General features: G+C 54.8%; 1 protein-coding gene across 1 annotated transcript; it reads right to left on the bottom strand.

The window, feature by feature from the left end:
• Window positions 1-1,947: 1,947 nt before the first annotated feature.
• On the bottom strand, window positions 1,948-22,920 carry Ankdd1a (ankyrin repeat and death domain containing 1A). Its single transcript, XM_048332579.1, has 15 exons — window positions 22,883-22,920; window positions 17,847-17,950; window positions 15,940-16,038; window positions 14,653-14,751; window positions 11,981-12,085; window positions 11,162-11,260; window positions 9,035-9,133; window positions 8,727-8,825; window positions 7,388-7,486; window positions 6,641-6,739; window positions 6,049-6,147; window positions 5,442-5,537; window positions 4,040-4,244; window positions 3,447-3,578; window positions 1,948-2,392 (listed from the first exon to the last, which is right to left on the bottom strand). Exons 1-15 carry the CDS (start codon window positions 22,914-22,916, stop codon window positions 2,331-2,333), a joined length of 1,530 nt encoding a protein of 509 aa, XP_048188536.1. The 5' UTR covers window positions 22,917-22,920; the 3' UTR covers window positions 1,948-2,330.
• Window positions 22,921-23,535: the final 615 nt, after the last annotated feature.

Raw genomic sequence — 23,535 nt, forward strand, 5'->3', positions numbered from 1 at the left:
CAGATGAAAGGATAAAGAAGATAGAGTACACATATACCATGGAATATTACACAGCCTTGAAGGAAACTGAAATCACATCATTTGTAGGAAAATAGAGAAACTGCAGGTCATGTTGAATAAGCCAGGCTCAAAAAGCCAAATACAAAGTTGAAAATGTTCATTAAAAAATTCAAATGTTTTCACTCATTGGTGGATGTTAGATCTAAAAGATATATACATACATACATACATAAAGATATACATACATACATTTATACATATATACATTGGACAGGGAGGGAACGGAGGGAGGGCAACACAAAGATGGAGGGTGGATAATTTCTAAATACCTTGTGACTGAATCAGTGAACGCTGGGGGCAGGGGCAGAGAACACAGCTGAGGGGAATTTTGAGCAAAACAAAATGTAACCACGGAGAGGACCCCCCCCTTTGGTGCAATGAATACACATGGCCTAGTGGCAGGAGTGCTTGCCTAGCATGCATGAAGCCCTGGGCTTGATTCCCCAGCACCACATGTATAGAAAAAGCCGGGGGCTGGGAATATGGCCTAGTGGCAAGACAGCTTGCCTTGTATACAGGAAGCCCTGTATACAATTCCCCAGCACCACATATATAGAAAATGGCCAGAAGTGGTGCTGTGGCTCAGTTGGCAGAGTGCTAGCCTTGAGCAAAAAGAAGCCAGGGACAGTGCTCAGGCCCTGAGTTAAAGCCCCAGGACTGGCAAAAAAAAAAAAAAAAAAACCTGAAAACAATCATTGCAATTGGGAGGAGGGGTAGTTTGAGCAGGGTACATTGTACGCATGTGCAGAACTGTCACAATGACACACACACCATCCCCTTGTAAAACATATGTTAATAAGACATCTTTTTAAAAAAAGATTTCTAGCTTTCCTATTTCAGCTTTCAGTCCATGCTCCACAGGACTCTGGGCTTCCAGGTGGGCAGGGGGCTGAAAGGTGTGGGCCAGGGAACCCACAGGGTGAGAAGGGGCCATGCCCCTGGGCCTAGCTTCCTTCTGGGCCCGCCCCCTGAGCCTCGTCACCTCCCAAAAGTGCCCTCTGCTGGGGCCAAGCCTTCCGCACCTGCATCTTGCTGAACACTGGAATGGAGACTGGAACTGGAACACCTGGGCTCCGCTTCCTGAGTAGCTGGGACTACAGCTGTGTGCTACCATGCCTCTTGTCAGGCCTCTTTTCATTTTCTAACTCTAGGTTTTTGTTGTTTTCTTAAAATAGATTCTTGTTCTTTAGAGTGATGTGAGGTTGAGGAAAGAAAAAAACTGCACAGAAGGCATGAGAATTTCCATAGACCCTTCTCCACTAGTGTCCTCTAGTAATGTTTTGTATATCTGTTATAACTGATGAACCAATATTGATAAATTACTAACTGAACTGAATAGTTTATGTTAGGACAATTTAAGAGGGTGTGTGTGTGAGAGAGAGAGAGAGAGAAAGAGAGAGAGATAGGTGCTGCTGAGAACTGGACTCAGAGCCTTAAAAAAACAAGCCAGGAACTGGTGGCTCATATCTGTAATCCTAGCTACTCAGGAGGCTGAGATCTGAGGATTGTGGTTCAAAACCAGCCCAGCTAGGGCTGAGGATATGGCCTAGTGGCAAGAGTGCTTGCCTCATTTACATGACGCCCTGAGTTCAATTCCCCAGCACCACATATACAGAAAAACAGCCAGGAGTGGTGCTGTGGCTCAAGTGGCAGAGTGTTAGCCTTGAGCTAACAGTGCTCAGGCCCTGAGTCCAAGCCCCAGGACTGGCAAAAAAAAAAAAAAACCAGCCCAGGTAGGAAAGTCCATGAGACTCATCGCTCATTAACCAGGAAAAAAAAAAAGCCAAAAGTAGAACTGTGCCTCAAGTGTAGAGCACCAGCCTGTCCCTGAGCTTTTTGCACCCAGCTCTGAGTTCAAGGCCCAGAACTGGCACACATACACACAAAGTGATTGACAGAGCCTTTCTCTTGATTGGGGTGGGACATCTAACCCCAGCACGACATTAGTGGCATAAGTTGAGCAAACTGCTTCTCCTCCGGGGCCTGAGTATTGGGTCTGTAAAGAGTCCTTTGCACCCCAGGGGCTCAGCAGCCCAAGACCACAAGATAATGGATATACAGAAGGAAGCTGCTAGGATCTGTAAACAGGCCCGACTCTATATTTATGAAAAAGGTTACAAATATCTGCCTGCTGGTCTGGATGCAGTTCAGCATTTCCAAGCATGGGAGATCTGTTAACAGTGATTGTTGACTTCCTCTTTGGGTCAGGTGACACTCCTGGCTGGTGGTCATCTTCTGATCAGGTGACGCCATGCCTAGGTCTCATGGGTTCACATAGCCGTGCAGCTCCTGGGGGCTCTTGGCTGGGTATCTCCTTTCTTCCTGATGCTTTCTGCAAAACACAAGAGCCCCGCGGCCTCACAGACCAAGCTCTGCCAGCCAGGGCTACTTTAGCCTTGAGTTCCTGCTAGACCCTATGCTAGAAGGGAAGACAACTCTTAAGAACAACTGTGTGTGTGTGTGTGTGTGTGTGCGCGTGCGCACGTGTGCCAGTAGTGGGGCTTGAACTAAGGACCTGGACTTTGTCCCTTAGCTTTTTCGGTCAAGGCTGGTATTCTACCACTTGAATCATGGCTCCACTTCCAGCTTTTTGCTGGCTATTTGGAGATAAGACTCTCATGGAGGGCTGGGGATATGGCCTAGTGGCAAGAGTGCTTACCTTGTATACATGAGGCCCTGGGTTCAATTCCCCAGCACCACATATACAGAAAACGGCCAGAAGTGGCGCTGTGGCTCAAGTGGCAGAGTTAGCGCTAGCCTTGAGCAAAAAGAAGCCAGGGACAGTGCTCAGGCCCTGAGTCCAAGCCCCAAGACTGGCCAAAAAAAAAAAAAAAGACTCTCATGGACTTTCCTGCCTGGGCTGACTTTGAACCTTAGTCCTCCAGATCTCAGTCTCCTGAGTAGCTAGGATTACAGCCGTGAGCCAGCAGTGCCTGGCTCCCACTTTGATTTTAACACTGGATCAGTTATCAGCCTTTTTATCCTGCTCTACCGAAGTTGCCAGGATTATCTGAGTCAAAGCCTCAGCGCAGGCTTTGGGGACTGACCTAGCTTATGATGACCCTCAAGTTTATCCTATCTGGCTGGTACAACTCATACTAGGAAATGCCCTATATTTGCTCTTCCAAATTAGAAAAAATACAATCAAATGCTGGTCTTGGTGGCTTCGGTGGTGGGAAGGTCGCAGGGCTCACCTGGGCCACCGCCCACACACAGGTGGGAAACGGGGCCAGCCAGGAGGCCCTGTGGTTTGTCCAGGTTCTGCCTGTGTCTGAGCAGGCGGCGGAGCAAGGACCAGGCCAGCTGGAAGGTCCAGCGCAAGGTCTCAGCATGCCCGCCTGACAGCCCTGCCACTCCCGCAGGCGCCCAGCAGGGGGAGCTCTTACCAGCCAGGTCTCTCCTGCCAATGTCCGCCAGGCCCTCAAACAGGGCTTTGCTGGGGTCCTCGCCCGCCAAGACCACGCCGTGCAGCCAGACCAGCAGCATGCGGTGACCGTGCTCCTGGTAGCTCCGGGGTCCTGCAGGGGATTCACGAGTCCAGAGCCAACATGGCACCTCCCTGGAGTCCATGTCCATGCCACCCCTGGCCTCCTGCTCCCCCCTCCCCCCCAGCCCTGCTCAGGGATGGCCAGGGAGAAGGGAGGAAGTGGGGGGGGTCTCTGCTGGAAGGGAGACTGGTGGCCCTCCTGAGGTGGGCAACACATGCGCACACGCTGCCCGTGTTACAGATGAGCAGACACAGAGGCTGAAATTTCCAACTAGATGTTAAGCAGCAGTGATGATAACCGGGCCCTTTCTTCCCGCTAGGGATGGCTTTTGTTGCAGGGGTAGGGGGCGGGTACAGTTGGGGTGATTCTGAGGGTGTTTGTGACTTGCCCAGGTCACAGGCCTGGAGGACCGAGAGAGCCCGGGGTGCCGTGGAGGCAGTGCAGGGTCTGGGCCGCGGGGTGCCCCGCGTGGAGAGGGGATGTGGTGGCACCTGTCCACTGTTGCTCAATGGCGGAGACGTGGGCCTCGGTGAACCCCCAGGAATCCGCCAGCCTCTTCCACTCCTGGGGCCGCAGGCGGCGGGAGGCCAGTCTCCAGAGCAGAGTGCGGAGAGGCTGCGTGTCAGGCCGGTGGTCCTGCTTGAAGGTCACACCCTTCCCCGGGGGCTGACAGGGGTCCCTGCAGGAGAGGTGGTCCTGGGGGGCAGACCCCACAGTGCACAGCTGTCTGCGGGGGCCCCTGCCAGGCCCGCCCCGGACGGGGGTGACACAGGGCCGCAGACCCATCACCCAGCAGAGCTGGCAGTCTGAGAAACTGAGTCAGCCTGCCACTCAACGTACATCAGACTGGGGTTTTTGTTTTGTTTGACCAGTCCTGGGGCTTGAACTCAGGGCCCAGGAGCTGTCTCGGAGCTTCTTTTTGCTCAAGGCTTCTAGCACTCTATCACTTGAGCCACAGCAACACTTCTGGCTTTTCCTGTTTATGTAGTACTGAGGAATCGAACCCAGGGCTTCATACATGCTAGGCAAGCACTCTACCGCTAAGCCACATTCCCAGCCCTCTTGGCCTCTTACAGAGCTCTGAGTTCAACCCTATGACTACCAAAAAAATAATTTTTGAATACTAAGTGCAAAATATTCTGTGTATAAAGACACCTTAAGTCAGGCGTGGTAGTGTATGCCTGTAATCCCAGTAGTTAGAAAGCAGTGATAAGAGGATCACAAGTTTAGGGCTGGGAATGTGGCCTAGTGGCAAGAGTGCTTGCCCCGTATACATGAGGCCCTGGGTTCAATTCCCCAGCACCACATATATAGAAAATGGCCAGAAGTGGCGCTGTGGCTCAAGTGGCAGAGTGCTAGCCTTGAGCAAAAAGAAGCCAGGGACAGTGCTCAGACCCTGAGTCCACGCCCCAGGACTGGCCAAAAAAAGAGGATCACAAGTTTAAAGTCAGGCTGAGCTATATAGAGTCAGCTTGTCAGAGAGAGAGAGAGAGAGAGACAGAGAGAGACAGAGACAGAGAAACACCCTCAGGCATACCAAGACAAAAAACACCCCTCACATTCTGCCTCTTTCTCTTCCCCAAGTCCATAGCAGACATCACTAATCGATCCCCACACACTTTCTGAGCTCTGAAAGTCGCTCCAACACAATGCTGCAAGGCACCCGTCACTGGGAGCGTGTCCCCACTGGGCCACACGCGTGTGTCCCTCAGGCAGGAGCGGGAGCAGGGACCATGGCAGACCCATGCCAATGGGAACCTGAGCCGGCCTGTGCAGTGGTGGAACTCGCCCGTCTGTCCCTCTGTCCTGCGGTACACGGGTGGCGTTCTTACCACCAGAAGGCCTGGGCCTCAAAGCTAGCTAGCATCACCAGTGGTGATGGGGCCTCCCTACCTTCTCCCATCTGTAGAAACGATCGGCTTTTATGATCATGTCCACCAAGCCCACGTGGCTGCCTCGGGCGGCCACTGCCAGGGCGGTTTTTCCTTGCTGTGGGGAAGAGGCAGAGGGAAGTTTCTACAGAGCCTTCGGGGCAGCCACTGGACTAACACAAACGTCCTGTCGAAAGAAAGCTGGGTCCACAGACCAGGCTGGGAGCAGAAGGGTTTTCTGGCTGTAGGATTGGGGTGTGTGTGGGGGGGGGGGGGTGTCACAGGTAGAATAAAATAGTAGCCAGGAACGCCACTCGTGTGTTTCTTTAGGACTTGGATACATGAGTTTGGGGGGATTTTGTGTGTGTACCAGTCCTGGGTCTTGAACTCGGGCTTGGAAGCTATTCCTGATCTTTTTTCACTTCTGGTTGTCTGGTGTTCACTGGAGATAAGAGTCTCACAGACTTGCCTGCCTGGGCTGGCTTTGAACCGTGATCGTCAGATCTCAGCCCCGAGTGGCTAGGATGACAGGCGTGAGCCACTGGCACCCGGCAGTGGGGGGGGGGTTGCATTTGTGGCAGGGTCTGTGGGGAGGAGGGCGCCCCGGGAGGCGGCGGCGAGGGGGGTACCTTATCTCTCAGGTTTAGGTCAACCCCAGCGACGAGGAGCATCTCTGCTATGTCCTGGCAGCCGTGCTCTGCGGCGAGGTGCAGCGGCGTCTGCTGCCTCTGCGGGAGAGGACAGGGCAGCAGCTCCCAGACTTGCCGGGCCCCGGGGGCTCACGCCCGTCACCCTCGCCCTCTGGAGGCTGAGACCCGAGGGTGGAGTTCATAGGCAGACGGGGCAGGGAAGCCTGTGAGACTTTTTTTTTCTTTTCTTGGTTGTGGGTCTTGAACTCTGGGCCTGGGCGCTGTCCCTGAGCTCTTCAGATCAAGGCTACCACTTTGAGCCACAGCACCGCTTTCAGTTTTCTGGTGGTTCATTGGAGATCAGAGTCTCACAGACTTTCTTGCCTGGGCTGGCTTCGAACCACAGTCCTCAGATCTCAGCCTCCTGAGCAGCGAGGATGACAGGCGTGAGCCACCGGTACCTGGCTCAAACAAGTTTTAAGAGCTAAACAAGGAGTCCCTTAGTCTGAACACTCGGGCTGGGAGCCAGGGGGACCACATGGCCCCTGGCCCCCCCCCCCCCGCACGGTCCCTGCCCCCCCCCCCCGCTTACACTGTCCATGGCATCCAGATCGCTATGGGCAGCGATGAGCAGCTGCACCAGGGCCGGGAAGTTGTGCCTGGTGGCGAGGTGCAGGGGCGAAGCGCCCCGCTGCAGAGGGAGAGGGAGAGGGGGTCAGCGCGGGGTCCCTCCTGGTCTTCCTAGCGCCTCCCTGGGGCTGGGGCTGGGGCTGGGGGGGGGGAGGGAAGGAGGACCTGGGAAGGTGCCTGACTACACTTGGTGTCAGAAAACTCATTCCACACTCAACTTCCCGGGCCCCAGCCCCAGCAGCCCCCTGTGGCCCCTGACTAAATGACAAAGTCGAGCTAGTGCCGCGGCACTCCCTCCAAGGTCTCACACACTGCAGAATAGTACTGAGCCGAGAAAAGTCATCTTAGTGATCAATGCCTACTCTGAAGGTTGCAGAAGCCAGTGCCCCTGGCTCACACCTGGAATCCTAGCTACTCAGAGGCTTAGATCTGAGGATAGAGGTTCAAAGCCAACCTAAGCAAACAAATCCAGGAAACGCTTATCTCCAAGTAACCAACAAAAAGCCAGCCAGAAGTGGAGCTGTGGCTTTTGTGGCAGAGAGCCGGGCCCAGCTACAACAAGAGTGGAGTCGTCCCTGCTGCCGGCTTCTCCTGCACTGGCCCTCCCCCCAACCCAAAGAACCCCCCCCCCCCGCGTCACTTCTCCCGCCGTGTTTCCTCACTGTGCAGTCACAGTGGGGACCCCCTCAATCCAGGCCCCTGCACTTACATGATCAGCCACATTAGGGCAGCCTCCTGCATGGAGGAGGGCCCGGAACACAACCTCAGAGCCACCGAGGGCCGCGTAGTGAAGGCAGCTCAGCTTCTTCTACAAGGAAACAGCTGTCAGTGTTGTCAGGCTGTCTCCGAATGGCTCACTGTGGGAGGCATATTCCACTTGAGAATTCAGCGCCTTGCCCACACCTGATGACTGCTGAAAGGAGACTATTGTGGCCGGGTGCTGGCAGCTCGGCCTGTCATCCTAGCTACCCAGGAGGCTGAGATTTGAGGACTGAGGTTCAAAGCCAGCCCAGGCAGTCAAGTCCATGAGATTCTTTTTTTTTTTTTCCTAGTTTCTCTTTTTGCCAGTCCTGGGGCTTGAACTCAGGGCCTGGGCACTGTCCCTGAGCTTCTTTTGCTCAAGGTTAGTGCTCTACCACTTGAGCCACAGCGCCACTTCTGGCTTTCTCTGTGTATGTGGTGCTGAGGAATCGAACCCAGGGCTTCGTGCATGTCAGGCAAGCACTCTACCACTGAGCCACACTGCAGCCCAGTCCAGGAGATTTTTATCTCCAATTAACCACCAGGAAACCAGAAGTGGAGCTGTAGCTCAAGTGGTAAAGCACTGACCTTGAGCAAAAAAAAAAAAAAAAGCTCAGAGACAGTGCCCAGACGATGAGTTCAAGTCCCATGACTGCCAAACAAAAAGAGGAGACTACTGTGGTCTTAGCCTGTTTGTCATTCATGTCGTAAGCTCTGGCACACAAACCAAACCAAAGTCATGGGCTAGCAGAGACACACAGATAATCGAGTTAAGTCCGACTGGCCAGTACCGTGGGCAGTGGACGCATGGCATGTGCTGGCCAGCTGCAGCTGATGTCCCCACGTCTGAGGGCTTGGTCACAGGTACCCCCCCCCAGGGGCTCCCCTCAGTCAGCTGACCCACGACTGGCATAGCAGGCAGGCCCCGCTTCAGTGTGCCAGGCTGAGGAGACGCTGGGATGTACAGATGTGGGTTTGGGGGGGAGGGGGGGGAGGACAGTAGCAGGTTGGGAACCCAGTGCCTGGCGCATGCTCAGCTTGCTGGCTACGGCGTGGCACTCTGCCACTTGAGCCACACCGCCAGCACCTGCTTTGTTGCTCATTCTTTTGGAGAGGGAGGTGTGGTAGAATCCTGGCCTGGCTGGCCTCCCAGCTCAGGCCTCTGGATCTCAGCCTCGGGAGGAGCTAGGACCGCGGGGGTGAGGCCCTGGCGCCCAGGCTTCGCAGGGATGGCTAGGCGGGCGGCGGGGTGAGAACGTGGGTGTGCCGCGCGTGTGCGCGCACGGGGCACGCCCGGGCCCGGCCACCTGCGTGAGGGCGTTCACGTTGCTCCCGGCCCTGAGGAGGAGCTGCACGCAGTCCGCGTGGGTTCCCTCGGCCGCCGAGTGCAGGGCCGTGAGGCCTTCCTGCAACGTGGGGGGAGCGGGTGAGGGCCAGGCCGGCCGCGGGGAGCCGCTGTGCTCCTGTGTGGCCTCAGAGCGCCATCTCAGCCGCGCCTCCTCCAGGAAGCCCTCCCTCCCTGAGCACCCCGGGCACATCCCGGGACCCCAACCTGCCCAGCAGCCTCTCAGGTGACAGGGGGAGGACAAGGGGGACGGGGGTCCTCGTGACTTACGACGTTCCGCTCCTCCAGGTCGAGCCCAATGTCCACGAGCCGCTGCAGGACAGCCGCGTGGCCCCGGCCCGCAGCCAGGTGGAGGGCTGTGTTCCCCTCCTGCGGGAGGAGGGTACCTGAGGGGCCGGGACAGGGAGCCCCCGAATCACACAGACTCGTGGACTCAGCTGGGATCTGCACTGGGGGGGGGGGGGGGAAGGGGGGGACCCTGTGGTGAAGTGCCAGCTGGGAGCAAGCAAGCCAAGGCCCTGGGTTCAAGTCCATACCACTCACAGGCCAGGCAGATACGGTGCTTTACGAATAAAAACAAAAGCTGGGTGACAGTGGCTACGCCTGTAATTCTGGCGACTCAAGAGGGAGGAGAGCTGAGGATCGTGGTTCAAAGCCGGCCTGGGCAGAAAAGTCCGATTAAGCATCAAAATAAAGCCAGAAGTGGCGCTGCGGCTCAAGTGGTGGAGCGCCAGCCTTGAGCACCGAGAGGCTCAGGGACAGAGCCCCAGCCTGGAATTCAAGCCCCAGCACTGGCAAAAGAAAAGAAAGGAAAAGAAATGTGCTCTTGGGCTGGGAATATGGCCTAGTGGCAAGAGTGCTTGCCTCATATACATGAAGCCCTGGGTTCAATTCCCCAGCACCGCATATGTAGAAAACGGCCAGAAGTGGCCAGAAGTGGCGCTGTGGCTCAAGTGGCAGAGTGCTAGCCTTGAGCAAAAAGAAGCCAGGGACAGTGCTCAGGCCCTGAGTCCAAGGCCCAGGACTGGCCAAAAAAAAAAAAAAAAAAACTCCAAAAAACAAAAGAAATGTGCTCTTGTTCTGATATATGTAACTGTACATCACCTTTAAAATAACAATTAAAAAATTTTAAATATACAGTAAATTTCAAAAATGAAAAATAATTTAAAAAGAGGGCTGGGGAGATAGCTCAGTGCTAGAACCCCCGGAAGCAGGGCCAGCCTCGGCACCAAAACAACCATGTTCCTCCCCCCTCCCCCCAAATGACAGATGCACGGCACGCGGCATGCATAAAACAGCTAGCGCTTTTGTTTTCTTTCTTTTTCGTGCTGGCTTGAACTCAGGGACTGGGTGTTGTCCCTGCGTTTCCGTGCTCCAGGAGCCCCTGCTCTACTTCTGGTGTTTATTTTGTTGTTGTTGTTGCCAGTCCTGGGCTTGGACTCAGGGCCTGAGCACTGTCCCTGGCTTCTTCTTGCTCAAGGCTGGCACTCTGCCACTTGAGCCACAGCACCACTTCTGGCCATTTTCTGTATATGTGGTGCTGGGGAATCGAACCCAGGGCTTCATGTATACGAGTCAAGCACTCTTGCCACTAGGCCCTATTCCCAGCCCCACTTCTGGTGTTTTAATGGTTGATTGGAGATAAGTCTCACGGACTTTCCTGCCTGGCCTCGCTTTGAACTACCATCCTCAGATCTCAGCCTTCTGAGTAGCTAGGATGAGAGGCGCGAACCACCAGCACCTGGCTACCTTTTCTTTTCTTATTTTGATGGTACTAGGGTTTGAACTGCGGGCCTGGTTCTTGTTTGGTAGGCAGTCTACCACTTGAGCCAGATGTCTGATTCAGTTATGGCCATTTTATAGAAGGCTAAAGATAAAATACTAAAATTTCCCTATGATCAGCAGAGTATTATAGTAATATTTGGTGGAGGGGGCTTAAACTCAGGGCTTTGCCCTCTTCCTTATCACGCAAAGCTAGCACTCTGCCGCTTGAACCACAGATCCATTTCTGGCTTTTTGCTGGCTCACTGGAGCTAAGTCTCTCAGATTTGTCTGCCTAGGCTGGCTTCAAACCCCAGGCCTCAGATCTCAGCCTTCTGAGTGGCTCTGATTCCAGGCGTGAGCCCCCAGTGCCAGTGAGTGTGACAACTTGAAAGCTCTCCTCTGCTCGCAGCTCTGTTCCGCGCCTCCCACCGGCCGCGTGCACGGTGGTTTGGCAGCCGCAGCCGGGACGGGAAGGAAGAGGACGGAGAGGGCGCGGTGGAGCCAGCGGCCAGCCTTGATCACCCTTCCAGGCTTCAGCCCCCAGGGTCTGCCCTTGGCAGGAGCGCCCCGCCGGGAAGGGCAGGAGGCTCTGGGCAGGCGGGCCCCCCCCCCAGCACCTCACGATCACCGTACCTTATCTTTCACACTGTGGTCACAGCCGGAGCCCACGAGGAAGTCCAGCGCGTCCAGCTGTCCACGCTCGGCAGCTCTGTGAAACGCCGTCCTCCCCAGCTGGCCGGAAGAGGCCGGTGAGCCTCCGCGCCCCGTCCTCCCAGCCTCTGCCTCCGACCACACCTGGCCTCTCTCACCCCAGTTATTCCCTGTGAAGGTCCCCACCACATGTCTGCCTGGAAATGCCAGCCCCAGCCCCCCCAAAACAGTCTCCCTGTTGGGGGTCCCCTTTCCTCTTGCCATCCTGTGGTAGCTCCCTGTTGCCTACTGGACCTGGGACCAATTCCTAAGGCTGGATGGAGGTGAGACACCCCCCCCAGGGGCCCCCCTGGTCCTCCCAGGCCTGGCCCAGACTCCAGTCCACCCAAACCCACCCACTAGGAGCCCTTTCCACCTCTGAAGCTCCCACAACGTCCTCACTACCCCAAACCACCAAGGGCCACCTCCTCCAGGAAGGAGAATGCAACGCTCCCTTTTCTTCCTTTTTGTGTGTCAGTATTTGAACTCAGGACTGGGCATGGTCCCTGAGCTCTGTTCACTCAAGGCTGAGGCTCTACCACTTGAGCCACGGCGCCACTTCTGGTTTTCTGTTGGTTCATTGGAGATAAGAGTCTCACGGACTTTCCTGCCCGGGCTGGCTTCAAACCACGATCCTCAGATCTCAGCCTCCTGGGTAGCCAGGGTTACAGGCGTGAGCCACCAGCGTGTGGCCTACGCTCTTGGTTTTAAGACCAGGACCCCAGTCAGTGAGAGGCGCTCGTAGCTTTGCGGTGCCCTCACCTTGTCTGCCTGGTCCAGGGCCACATCCTCCAGGTCCTCCATTATGAACGCCAGCACAGGCACATGGCCTTTCTGAGCTGCGCAGTGCAGTAACGTCAGGCCGTCCTGGAAACAAGCCCCAGGTGGGCCCTGTGGTCTGTGAAGGGAGGCTTTCTCATACACTGCCGGTTCCCCGGCACAGCTCCCCGCAGAAACCACACTGCGCATGACCAAGGGGCCGGGGAGGGCCAGACATCTCCCGGAGTCACAATGCCAGAGGTCAGAGGCCAGGTCTGCACCCGCCAGCTCCCCGTCATGGGCCAACCGCCTCTCGGCCTCGCTGAGCATTTGCCCAAATCAGGATCATAAAACCTGACTCCAAATGTCAATACAAAGTGGGGCAAAGACCTCAATGTCAAACCTGAAAAAAGTACTGCAAGAGGAAGAAACACTGGAACTCACAGACAGAAACTTTTTGAAAAGAGTTCTAGGGGTATAGCAGATAGGAGAGAGACTCGACAAATGGGATCACATCCAAATAAAAAGTTCTGCACAGACAGTGGCTCATGCCTGCAATCCTAGCTACTCAGGAGGCTGAGATCTAAGGATCAAGGTTCAAAGCCAGCCCATGAGACTCTTATCTCCAACTGATGACCAGAAAACAGAAAGTAGTTCTTAGTTTGAAACCAGTCTAGGCAAGAAAGTCTGTGAGAATCTTTAACTACTGAAAAGCTGGAAGTGGAGCTGTGGCTCAAGTGGTAGGGCACTAACCTTGAGTACAAAAGCTCAGGGACAGTGCCCAGGCCCTGAGTTCAAGCCTCAACCCCCCCCCCCCCAAGAAAAAGTTTCTGCACAGCAAAGGACATAGTTACTAAACTAGAAAGACAGTCCGGGGGGGAGGGGGGAAGGAAAGGGGGAGGGGGGAGGGGGAATGAGGGACGAGGTAACAAACAGTACAAGAAATGTATCCAATGCCTAATGTATGTATGAAACTGTAACCTCTCTGTAATTCAGTTTGATAATTAAAAAAAAAAGAAGAAAGACAGTCCAGGGCTGGGGATATGGCCTAGTGGCAAGAGTGCTCGCCTCATATACATGAAGCCCTGGGTTCAATTCCTCAGCACCACATACACAGAAAATGGCCAGAAGTGGCGCTGTGGTTCAAGTGGTAGAGTGCTAGCCTTGAGCAAAAAGAAGCCAGGGACAGTGCTCAGGCCCTGAGTCCAAGGCCCAGGACTGGCAAAAAAAACAAACAAGGGCTGGGGATATGGCCTAGTGGCAAGAGCGCTTTCCTCTCATACAAGAAGCCCTCAGTTCGATTCCCCAGCACCACATATACAGAAAATGGCCAGAAGTGGCGCTGCAGCTCAAGTGGCAGAGTGCTAGCCTTGAGCAAAAAGAAGCCAGGGACAGTGCTCAGGCCCTGAGTCCAAGCCCAGGACTAGCAAAAAAAAAAAAAAAAAAAAAACAGTACTCATACCAAATAAAGGCTCACACTTAAAAAAAAAAAAGAAAGAAAGAAAGAAAAAAAGAAAGACAGTTCACAGCCTGGGAGGAAGATCATTACCAGCAACAGATCTGACAAAGGCTTAATATCCAACATACACAAGAAGCTCAAGAAAGTAACCTTCCAATGCTTATAAACCTTCCAATGCTTATAAGCCCATCATTAAATGGACAAGGGCGCGAAGGAGAGACTCCTTAGAAGAGGTAAGAATAGCAAAGAAACACATGAGAAAAGACCATAAAGGAAATGCACATTAAAACAGTTCTGAAGCCAGACACCAGTGGCTCACGCCTGTAATCCTACCTACTCAGGAGGCTAAGATCTGAGGATTGTGGTTCAAAACCAACCCAGGCAGGAAAGTGTGTGAAACTCTTATCACCAATTAACCACCAGAAAGTCAGAAGTGGTGCTGTGGCTCGAATGGTAGAGTGCTAGCCTTGAACCAATAAAAGCTGAGGGACAGCACCCAGGCCCTGAGTTCCAGCCCCACAATTGATTACAGTAAAGAAAGAAATGCAAAATTTCCAGTAGAAATTAGTAAAAATAAATATGCTTATCTAAAAAATCATCCAAGCTGATTGGTCCCCTGAATTCCCTCTTGGCACTCAGGCTGAAAACAACTGCTGGAGGGGATTTGGCCGGGAAATGTGGGCCTTTCCTAAAAGACCATTGAGCCCCTGAAAAGGCAATAATAAATAATAAATCCAGGCATCGGGACTTAGGACTTTCTGGGCCTCCTCCCTGCAAACACACACCAAACCTAGAAACCTAGAGCAAGACACCCAGCACTGCCCTCGCTTCTCCCCCTGCTGCCTCCCGGTGGGTAAACTGAGGCTCACCTTACCATACAGCACCAGGGGCCGGGAAGAACCACCCTCCTTATTCACCTTCCTGGTCTTCCTAACTACCCTTTGGGGTGCTGCTGGGGTCCCCTCTGTAAGGAGGCCGCTGGCCAGAGGGCTCAGGACTGTCCCAAGGGGCTCTGCTGTTTATGATGAGCTGGGGCTACACACCTGCCCATCCCTACCCTATCCCCCAGTTCCTTCCCCCTTTCTCAGACCCAAGAAGGCAGCCAGATAGAAGCTTCCCAGAACGCAGCTGGGCTCATCAGAGGTTTCCAGAGGGTTCTGGAGAAGCTGGGGCAGGTGAGGGGGCCAAGGGCAGGGGTGGGCACAGCCCCTGGTACCTTGTTCTCACAGTGGGTCTTCGCCCCGGCGTTGACGAGGACCTGCAGGACCCGCAAGTGGCCGAACCAGGCCGACAGGAGAAGCGCGTTCATCCCAAACTGGGACAGAGGACAGGGAGGGGAGGAGCGTGAGGGGGGCGTGGCTGAGCCTGGGGCCACGTCCACCATAGGGCACCCTGAGTGCCACTCAGCCCAGGGGCCCCAAGCTTTAGAAATATAAGGATCAGAAACAGGGCTGGGGATATGACCTAGTGGCAAGAGTGCTTGCCTTGTATACATGAAGCCCTGGGTTCGATTCCCCAGCACCACATATATAGAAAACGGCCAGGAGTGGCGCTGTGGCTCAAGTTGGCAGAGCGCTAGCCTTGAGCAAAAAGAAGCCAGGGACAGTGCTCAGGCCCTGAGTCCAAGCCCCAGGACTGGCCAAAAAAAAAAAAAAAAGGAAACAGAGGCTGACATATTATTGCACACACTTCTGTGGGGGTGGGTGCTGGTCCTGGGGCTTGAACTCAAGGCCTGAGCTTTGTCACTTAGCTTCTTATGCTCAAGGCTGCCACTCTACCACTTGAACCACAGCTCTACTTCCAACTTTTTGGTGGTTAATTGAGATAAGAGTCTCATAGACTTTTCTGCCCTGGCTGGCTTTGAACCTGAGATCCCCAGATCTCAGTCTCTTGAGTAGCTAGGATTACAGGTGTGCAAGTGGGTTTTGTTTTTTTTATGGTGTTAGCCAGGGCAGGAACCTTTGCTTTCTCCTGATGACTTTGCTAAGCAGGCCATTATCAACCCATGGATTACTGCGGGGAAGTCCACATGGGATGGAGGGAGAGGAAGGCCTCCTGACTTGTAAGGCACTTAATATTAAAGAGGAGCTCATTATTCCTGCACCGGGAGCATGGAATAATTGGGCCCAGAAGACGATAGCCCTGGGCTAGTCTGGACCTGGGCAACAATCTCAGCAAAAACAATCGAAAAGTGGGGTGCTGGTGGTTCACACCTGTAATCGCAGCTACTCAGGAGGCTGAGATCATGGTCCAAAGCCAGCCTGGGCAGCAAAGTCTGTGAGACTCTTATCTCCAATTAACTATCAAAAAGCTGGAAGTGGAGCCGTGACTCAAGTGGGAGGGCACTAGCCTTGGGCAAAAGAGCTTAGGGGGTGGTGCCCAGGCCCTGAGTTCAAGCCCCATGACGGACAGAAAAATATAATAATAATGACAGGTTTGTTTTTTTTAAGGAATAATCCTGGATGCCCCTCCCCTGGCAGGACGGACACACAGACATGCCTACCGAATCTTCATCGTCCACAGCGGCTTCATGCTCCAGGAGCAGCCGCACCGCCTGCTCATGCCCAGTGCCTGCGGCCCAGTGCAGGGCCACCCGGCCCACCTGCTGGGGAGGGGAGATGTGTGACTGCCACGTGGCTGCCCGGCCGGCCCCCCACAGCCTTCCCACCTCTGACAGCTGGTCTGCAGGCTGGCAGGCCCCTTGCTGGCTGGGGTCCAGCCGCGCTCAGGCTCAGGCTCCTCCCCCCCCAACCGGACAGCCGCCAAGACAAACACGCTGGGCTCATCTGTCACCCACCCGTCCAGCTGCCTTGATGGCTTCTTACTGCTCTCAAGACAAGTACCTGGCCCCAGGGCCTACAAAAGGCTCCTCCGTATGGCCCTGCGCCCCACGGCATCTCAAAAACCCCAAACTGGCCGGGTGCCAGGGGCTCACTCCTGCAATCTTAGCTACTCGGGAGGCTGAGATCTGAGGATCGAGTTCAAAGCCAGTCCAAGCAGGAAAGTGGGTAAGATTCTTATCTCCGATTAACCAGCAAAAAGCTGGAAGTGGAGCCGTGGCTCGATGGCTACAATACTAGCCTGGAGCATAAAACTCAGGGAGAATGCCTGAGACCCTGAGTTCAAGCCCTAAGACCAGCATTAAAAAAAAAAATCTCGGGCTGGGGATATGGCCTAGTGGTAAAGTGCTCGCCTCGTATACATGAGGCCCTGGGTTCGATTCCTCAGCACCACATATATAGAAAACGGCCAGAAGTGGCGCTGTGGCTCAAGTGGCAGAGTGCTAGCCTTGAGCAAAAAGAAGCCAGGGACAGTGCTCAGGCCCTGAGTCCAAGGGCCAGGACTGGCAAAAAAAAAAAAAAAATCTCAAGTGGGCTGGGTGCTAGGGGCTTATGCCTTTAATCCTAACTAGTCAGGAGGCTGAGATCTGAGGATTGAGGTTCAAAGCCAGGCTGGACCAACAAATCCAAGAGACTCTTATCTCCAATCTACCAGCCAAAAGCTGGAGGTAATTGTGGGCGCAGTGGTAGAGCAACAGCTATCAACAGGGAGAAGAAAAAAAAAACTGAGGAAGGAGACCCCGAGTTCAAGCAGCCAAAATCCTACAGCTCTTACTGTTCCCTGGGCAGGCACACCCTAGAGGGGTCACCTCATCTTGTGTCACCTCACTGTGTAGCCTCTGCCACCCCCAGAACCCCACATCCAGCCCCTTCCTGGTGAGAAGGAAGGGCTACCTGGGTGGTACTCACCATCTCTGCAGAAGAGCTGGCTTCTCCCTCGAGGCCCCGGACACCTCCTTGCCCAGCCCCCCACTTGCCTGCATCCCCCCCCTTGGGCCTGGTCAGCAGGCTGGGGCTGCTCCCCTCGCCTTATTTGATCCCCCCACAATGGCCCTGGGCCTCAGCAGAAGCCTGAGCGGTGCCTCCCGCTCACCCAGATTCTGACCTTACTTGAACCCTTGAACTTCCAGTCCTAGGAGTCCTTCCACCTCTGCCTCGCCCAGCTGTCCTGCCTGTGCTTCTCAGTGTCTAACCTCTTTTTTTTTTTTTCTTTTTTTGGTCGTGGGGCTTGAACTCGGGGCCTGGACGCTGCCCCTGAGCTCTTTTGCTCAAGGCTAGCACTCTACCGCTTTGAGCCACAGCGCCACTTCTGACTTTTTGGTGTTTAATTGGACTTTCATGGTTTTCCTGACTAGGCTGGCTTTGAACCCTGATCCTCAGACCTCCGAGTAGCTAGGATGACAGGCGTGAGCCACCAGCACCTGCCTAGGGTCTAATGGCTGACTGCTGACTCCTGGAATAGCCTAACTTGGAATCTTGACCCTGGCCTCGGACCAGACCCCAACTAGCCAAGGTGTGGGAGACCTCGTGGGAGCGGGAAGGGGAGCACCGTGCAGGGCCCGTTACGCACGTGGTTTCTGGCCCTGACGTTCACCCTCTTCTCCATCAGCTCCTTCATCCTCTCGATGTGGTTCTGGCGGGCGGCCTGGTGCAGCTGCCTCTCCAGGGGCAGCACTGGGGGAAGAGAGAGGGGTGTCCATGAGAAGAGGGTCCCCCTCTCCATGAATTCCATGGGATGGAATTCACTTCTATTGCAGGGTGCTGGTCCAGTTCAGAGTGTGAGCCCGCCCCGGGGCCAGCTCACTGCTATTCTCCCAGCTCCTCCTCCCCCAACTTCTCTCCTCACCCCAACCCTAACCCTGTCAGCCCCCTCTGCGCTGGGGCGCAGCACCGTAGATACCTTCGGTCCTCAGAGCCACCCTGCCGAGCCACCCCAGGCAGCCAGGGCTCAGGTCAGCACTGAGCCAGAAGGCCCGGGCCCGACCGCTGTCCTCGGCTGAACCCCGGCTCTTCCCCACACGCCGCGGCCCTCAGCAGCAGGCCTCAGAACGCTGCTCCTCTTGGTGACAACACCCAGCCAGAGTCACAGATGCCTTTCTTCCCCAAGAAGGGCACAGAAACCCTGGTAGAGGGCAAATGCCATCGGACCTGGCCCTCTGCACGGTCCTTAGGGGGGCAGGTAATCTTGTGGTGTTGATCACAGTCCCCATGTGTGTCCAGGGACAGGCGGCGAGTGTGGTAAGGATGCACTAAAGTGACAAGCCTGCCGGCAGTGTGTTTATCCAGAGAAATCCACACTGCCTTCCGGCTGTCGAAGAGTGTGTGGAGCCGTCTGGGACCTAACGGAGATGACCTGGGGAGCTCAGAGCTGCTGGCCCAGGGCAATCCCATGGTCCAGGGTCCAACTCGGGCTGAAATTCTTTTTTTTTTTTTTTTTGCCAGTCCTGGGGCTTGGACTCAGGGCCTGAGCACTGTCCCTGCCTTCTTTTTGCTCAAGGCTAGCACTCTGCCACTTGAGCCACAGCGCCACTTCTGGCCGTTTTCTATATATGTGGTGCTGGGGAATCAAACCCAGGGCTTCATGCATACAAGGCAAGCTCTCTTGCCACTAGGCCATATTCCCAGCCCCTCGGGCTGAAATTCTTCCTGGTTGTGTGACTTAGGTTAACATCTGGTGTATCTGGTGCCTCCGTTGTTTCTTCATTTGCAAAATGGAGATGTGAGCCTCCCTGTAGAGTTACAGTTGCTAGAAAGAAGGTACTCCGCTGGGCAGGGGAGGCTCACACCTGTCACCCTAGCTACTCAGGAGGCTGAGCTCTGAGGATCATGGTTCAGAGCCAACCCAGGCAGGAACATTCAGGAAACTCTAATCACCAATTAAACACCAAAAAGCAGGAAGTAGAGGTGTGGCTCCAAGTGGTAGAGCACTAGCCTTGAGCAAAAAAGCTCAGGGTCAGCAACCAGGCCTAGGGTTCTAGCCTCACAACCAACTAGAGAAGAAAAGAAAACATTCAGGCATGGTAGCTATCACTTGTAATTCTGGCTACTTGAGAGGCGAAAATTGTGAAGATCATGGTTCAAGGCAAGCTGGGACAAAAGTTCATGAGATTCTATCTCAACCAATAAAAGCTGGGTATGGCAATCTAGCTGTGAACCTAGCTACTGGAGAGGCATTACTAGGCAAACTCTAGTCCAGAACAGCTTGGGCAGAAATAAGAAACCATGGGGCTGGGGATATGGCCTAGTGGCAAGAGTGCTTGCCTCCTATACATGAGGCCCTGGGTTCGATTCCCCAGCAGTACATACACAGAAAATGGCCAGAAGTGGCGCTGTGGCTCAAGTGGTAGAGTGCTAGCCTTGAGCAAGAAGAAGCCAGGGACAGTGCTCAGGCCCTGAGTCCAAGCCCCAGGACTGGCCAAAAAAAAAAAGAAAAGAAATAAGAGACCGTATTCAAAAAGTAACTAAAGCCAGGCTCACACCTGTAATACTAGCTACTTGGGAAGCTAAGATCTGAGGATCTTAGTTTGAAGCCAGACTGGGCAGAAAATTCCATGAAACTCTTATCTCCAATTAATCATCAAAAAGTCAGAAGTGGCGCTGTGGCTCAAGTGGTAGAGTGCTAGCCTTGAGTAAAAGGAAGCCAGGGACAGTGCTCAGGCCCTGAGTCCAAGCCCCCAAACTAGCAAAAACAACAAAGAAAAAGAACCTCAAGGATACCACTCAGGCCCTGAGCACAAGCTCTAGGATTAGCGCACACACACACACACACACACACACACATACACACACACACACACAGAGCTAAAGTAAAAAAAAAAAAAAGCTTGTGGTGTGGCTCAAATGGTAAAGCACCTGCTGGGCAAGTGTAAGGGCCTGAATACAAACCCAGTACCTCCAAAAGTGGGGGGAGGGGGGAGGAGCTGGGCACCGGTGGCTCACACCTGTAATCCTACTCAGGAGGCTGAGATCTAATAATCACATGTTCGAAGCCAGCCTAGGCAAGAAAGTTCATGAGGCTCTTCTCTTCAATTAGCCATCAAAAAGCCAGAAGTGGAGCTATGGCTCAAGGGGTAGAGTGCCAGCTTTGGGCAGAAAAGCCAAGGGAAAGCATGAAGCCCTGATTTCAAACCCCAGTACTAGCACAGGGAGGAAGGAAGGAAAAGGAAGGAAAGAAGGAAGGAAGGAAGGAAGGAAGGAAGGAAGGAAGGAAGGAAGGAAGGAAGGAAGGAAGGGAGAGAACAGAGAAAGGAAGGGAAAGGGGAAAAAAAGATGAATAACCTAACAGGCTCTAGAAGAGCCCCTTTCACCCTGTTTGTGCAAATCCAAAGCATCTCCAGGAAATACTGGGTCCTATGCTTTTCATACCTGAAAAAAAAACCAAACCCTAAATCCAGTTGGGGCAGAGCCAGCACTCCTGCTGTGAGCCGCTCTGCTGGGCGCCAGTGCTTCCTCCACTTGCCACTCTGCAGAAGCAGCGTCCTGGGATCCTGGGATCGTCCTAGCTCCCTCACCAGCCACCTCCTCGGCTGGAAAATCAGAGCAGGTGCAGTACCAGCCCTGCCAGCTCCAACACACTGTGTCTCTGCTGAAGCCAGAGGGACGGGGCTGGCCTACGCTGCTCAACAGCAATGTCCCTACAGGGAGAAGCAAGCAAACCCAGGTACACAGCCAGCCCGAGATCAGATTAGGATGAAAGGAGATCCTGAAGCCAGGAGCTCCTGCCGCACACCTGTCACCTTAGCTGTTCAGGAGGCTGAGATCTAAGGATTGTAGTTCAAAACCAGTCTGCTCAGGAAACTCCTAGAGACTCTTACCTCCAATTTAAAAATAATAATTTTTTTTTTAAAGCCAGAAGTACAACTACGGCTCAAGTGGTAGAGAGTTCACCTCAAGTGGAAAAGCTAAGGGACAGTGTCCAGGCCCTGAGCTCAAGCCCCAGAACCAACACGCATACGTGCATGCACACACGCATGCGCACACACACACACACAGATCCTGTCTCTTCCATCCACCTCAACCCCATGCAACCTCATCCAGCCATAGCAAATGCACACCACATTACCGTATTGCCTCGCCTCCCGGCCTTTTACCATGCTGGGTCATCACAAGCTCTTCCCACACACTGAATGTTCCCGCGATACTCAGATTTTTGTTTTGTTTTGTTGTTGGTTGGTCGTGGGGCTTGAACGACCTGAGCGCTGTTCCTGAGCTTTTGTGCTCAAGGCTAGTGCTCTACCAGTTTGAACCACAACCGCACTTCTGGTTTTCTTATGGCTTTTTGCTGGTTAATTAGACATAAGTCTCAACGCCTTTCCTGCCCAGGCTGGCTTCAAACCAGGATCCTCAGATCTCAGCCTCCCGAAGAGCTAGGGTAACAGGCATGAGCCACCAGCAGCCGGCTGCTACTCAAACTTTGAATGTGAAGTCCTCCTGCCCTTGATCCTGTGTCCCCTTTGAAATAATTAGAACTTCTTTTCTTCCTTTAAACTGTACAGGGTTTGAATTCAGGGCCTTGGCTTGCTAGGCAGGTACTCTACCACTTGTGCCATGCCCCCAACCCTTTTTGCTTAAACAGGATCTCACTAGCTTTTTGCCTGGAAATTAGCCCCAACCTGGGATCTTCCCATGTTCACCCCCTCAGTAGGCTAGGATTACAGGTATGAGCACTGGCCCTAATCATTAGAACCTTAATGGAGTTCACTACCCCCTCAGCTGAACAGGTAAGGTTTGCTTCCGTATACTGTGTGTCCAATGAGCTGTGCTGGGAGGCTGTAGAGGAGTTTAGCTGGAATCACCCATCAAGACTCAGTTTAGGGCCAGGCACTAGTGCTCATGCCTGTAAGCCTGGCTACTCAGGAGGCTGAGATCTGAGGATTGTGGTTCAAAACCAGCCTGGGCAGGAAAGGCGGTGAGACTTATGTGTAATTAATCAGCAAAAAGCCCTAAGTTGAGATGTAGCTCAAGTGATAAAGTTCCAAAAGTAAAAATAAAAAATAAGCAAAGGCTAGAGGGCCTGAGTTCAAGCTTCAGCACACACACACACACCTACACACACACACACACACCCCAGCCTGCAGGATTAAGGACTCACAATCCCCCCCCCCTAGGGCTCCCAGACCCGGCGGGCGGCAAAGGCTCCCCTAAGCTAGCTGCCCCCCACGGCGGCCCGGGAGTGGACTCCGGAAGCCACCATTCCACCTGAGGCTGGCCACAGGACTCTCCTCGTGTGGTCTCCACCCCATGCAACCCCGACGTCTAGGCCACGCCGGCGCCTCCAGCAACTCAGTTAAGCACCCCGCGCCCCAACTTTCTCATCTGCAAAACGGTGATGAAGAGAGGTACGGCAGGCACGGCGGCGGAGAGGATGAAGGGCGTCCCGCCCTCCCCCGGCCTGGCGCCGAAGCCAGCGCGGGTCGGGATGCGGTGGATGACGTCTGGGCCCAGCCCCGCGCCCCGGCGGGAGCCGCCCCCGACTCCCCCTGGGCTCCGGGCCCCACACACCCGTCAATCAACCTCAGCCAGCCGCCCTGCTCGATCGTGGGGGGCGAGGGGATCCCCCGGCCTCGGCCCACCCGTGGCCCCCCGGCCCTGGCGCCGCGGACTCACGGCCGTGGGTGTCCCACGCCTGGTCCTCCTCCATCCCGCCGCTCCACGCACAGCACAGCGCGCAGGTGCCGGGCTCGCGACCTCGGGGCGGGGCAGCTGGGTTAGACCACGCCCACTGAAGAGCGGGATCGAGGGGCGTGGTCATCCTTGTTGACGGGCGGGGCATCGAAGCAGGGCCACGCCCGCAGATGGGAGGAGTCGGGAATTGGGACCACCCGGTGGGCAGTGCTAGTGCAGGGCCACGCTTGTGAACTGGGCGGGGATAGGGCGGGGCCACTCTTGTGGGTGGGGCCACGCTTGTGGACAGGGCGGGTCTGAGGGGCGGAGCCACGCTTGCGGACGGGGCGGGGCCGAGGGAGCCATTCTGTGGGCGGGGCTAGGGCGGGGCCACGCTTGTGGGTGGGGCTGGGGTGTGGGCGGGGCTAGGGGCGGGGCCCTGAGGCCGACCCTCCAGGCTGAATCACGGGCAATCGGCCCAGCCGTGGCCACAATGGCCTCCGCGGGGTCCATCTGCTTTGGATCCCCGGCAGCAATTCACGAGAATGACGTGTTCCCCAGCACCTTCTCACGGAACGCGCCACCACGCCCGGATTGCCCGGAAGGATGCCTGAAGGCCTGAGCGAGGCTGGGAGGGACCGGTGGGTGGCCCCCTG

Source organism: Perognathus longimembris, chromosome 23 (assembly GCF_023159225.1).
Source record: "Perognathus longimembris pacificus isolate PPM17 chromosome 23, ASM2315922v1, whole genome shotgun sequence".
In the NCBI taxonomy this organism is placed as follows: Eukaryota; Metazoa; Chordata; class Mammalia; order Rodentia; family Heteromyidae; genus Perognathus; species Perognathus longimembris.

Bases quoted from the DNA above. Each gene is read 5' to 3' on its own strand.
- Ankdd1a (XM_048332579.1), bottom strand. From the start codon at position 22,916: ATGGAGGAGGACCAGGCGTGGGACACCCACGGCC. The intron at 14,752-15,939 runs GTAGGCATGTCT...CCTCTGTCCCAG, and splicing joins CTGTGGACGATGAAGATTCG to TTTGGGATGAACGCGCTTCT. The intron at 6,740-7,387 runs GTAAGTGCAGGG...CTCCCTCTGCAG, and splicing joins GCCCTAATGTGGCTGATCAT to CGGGGCGCTTCGCCCCTGCA.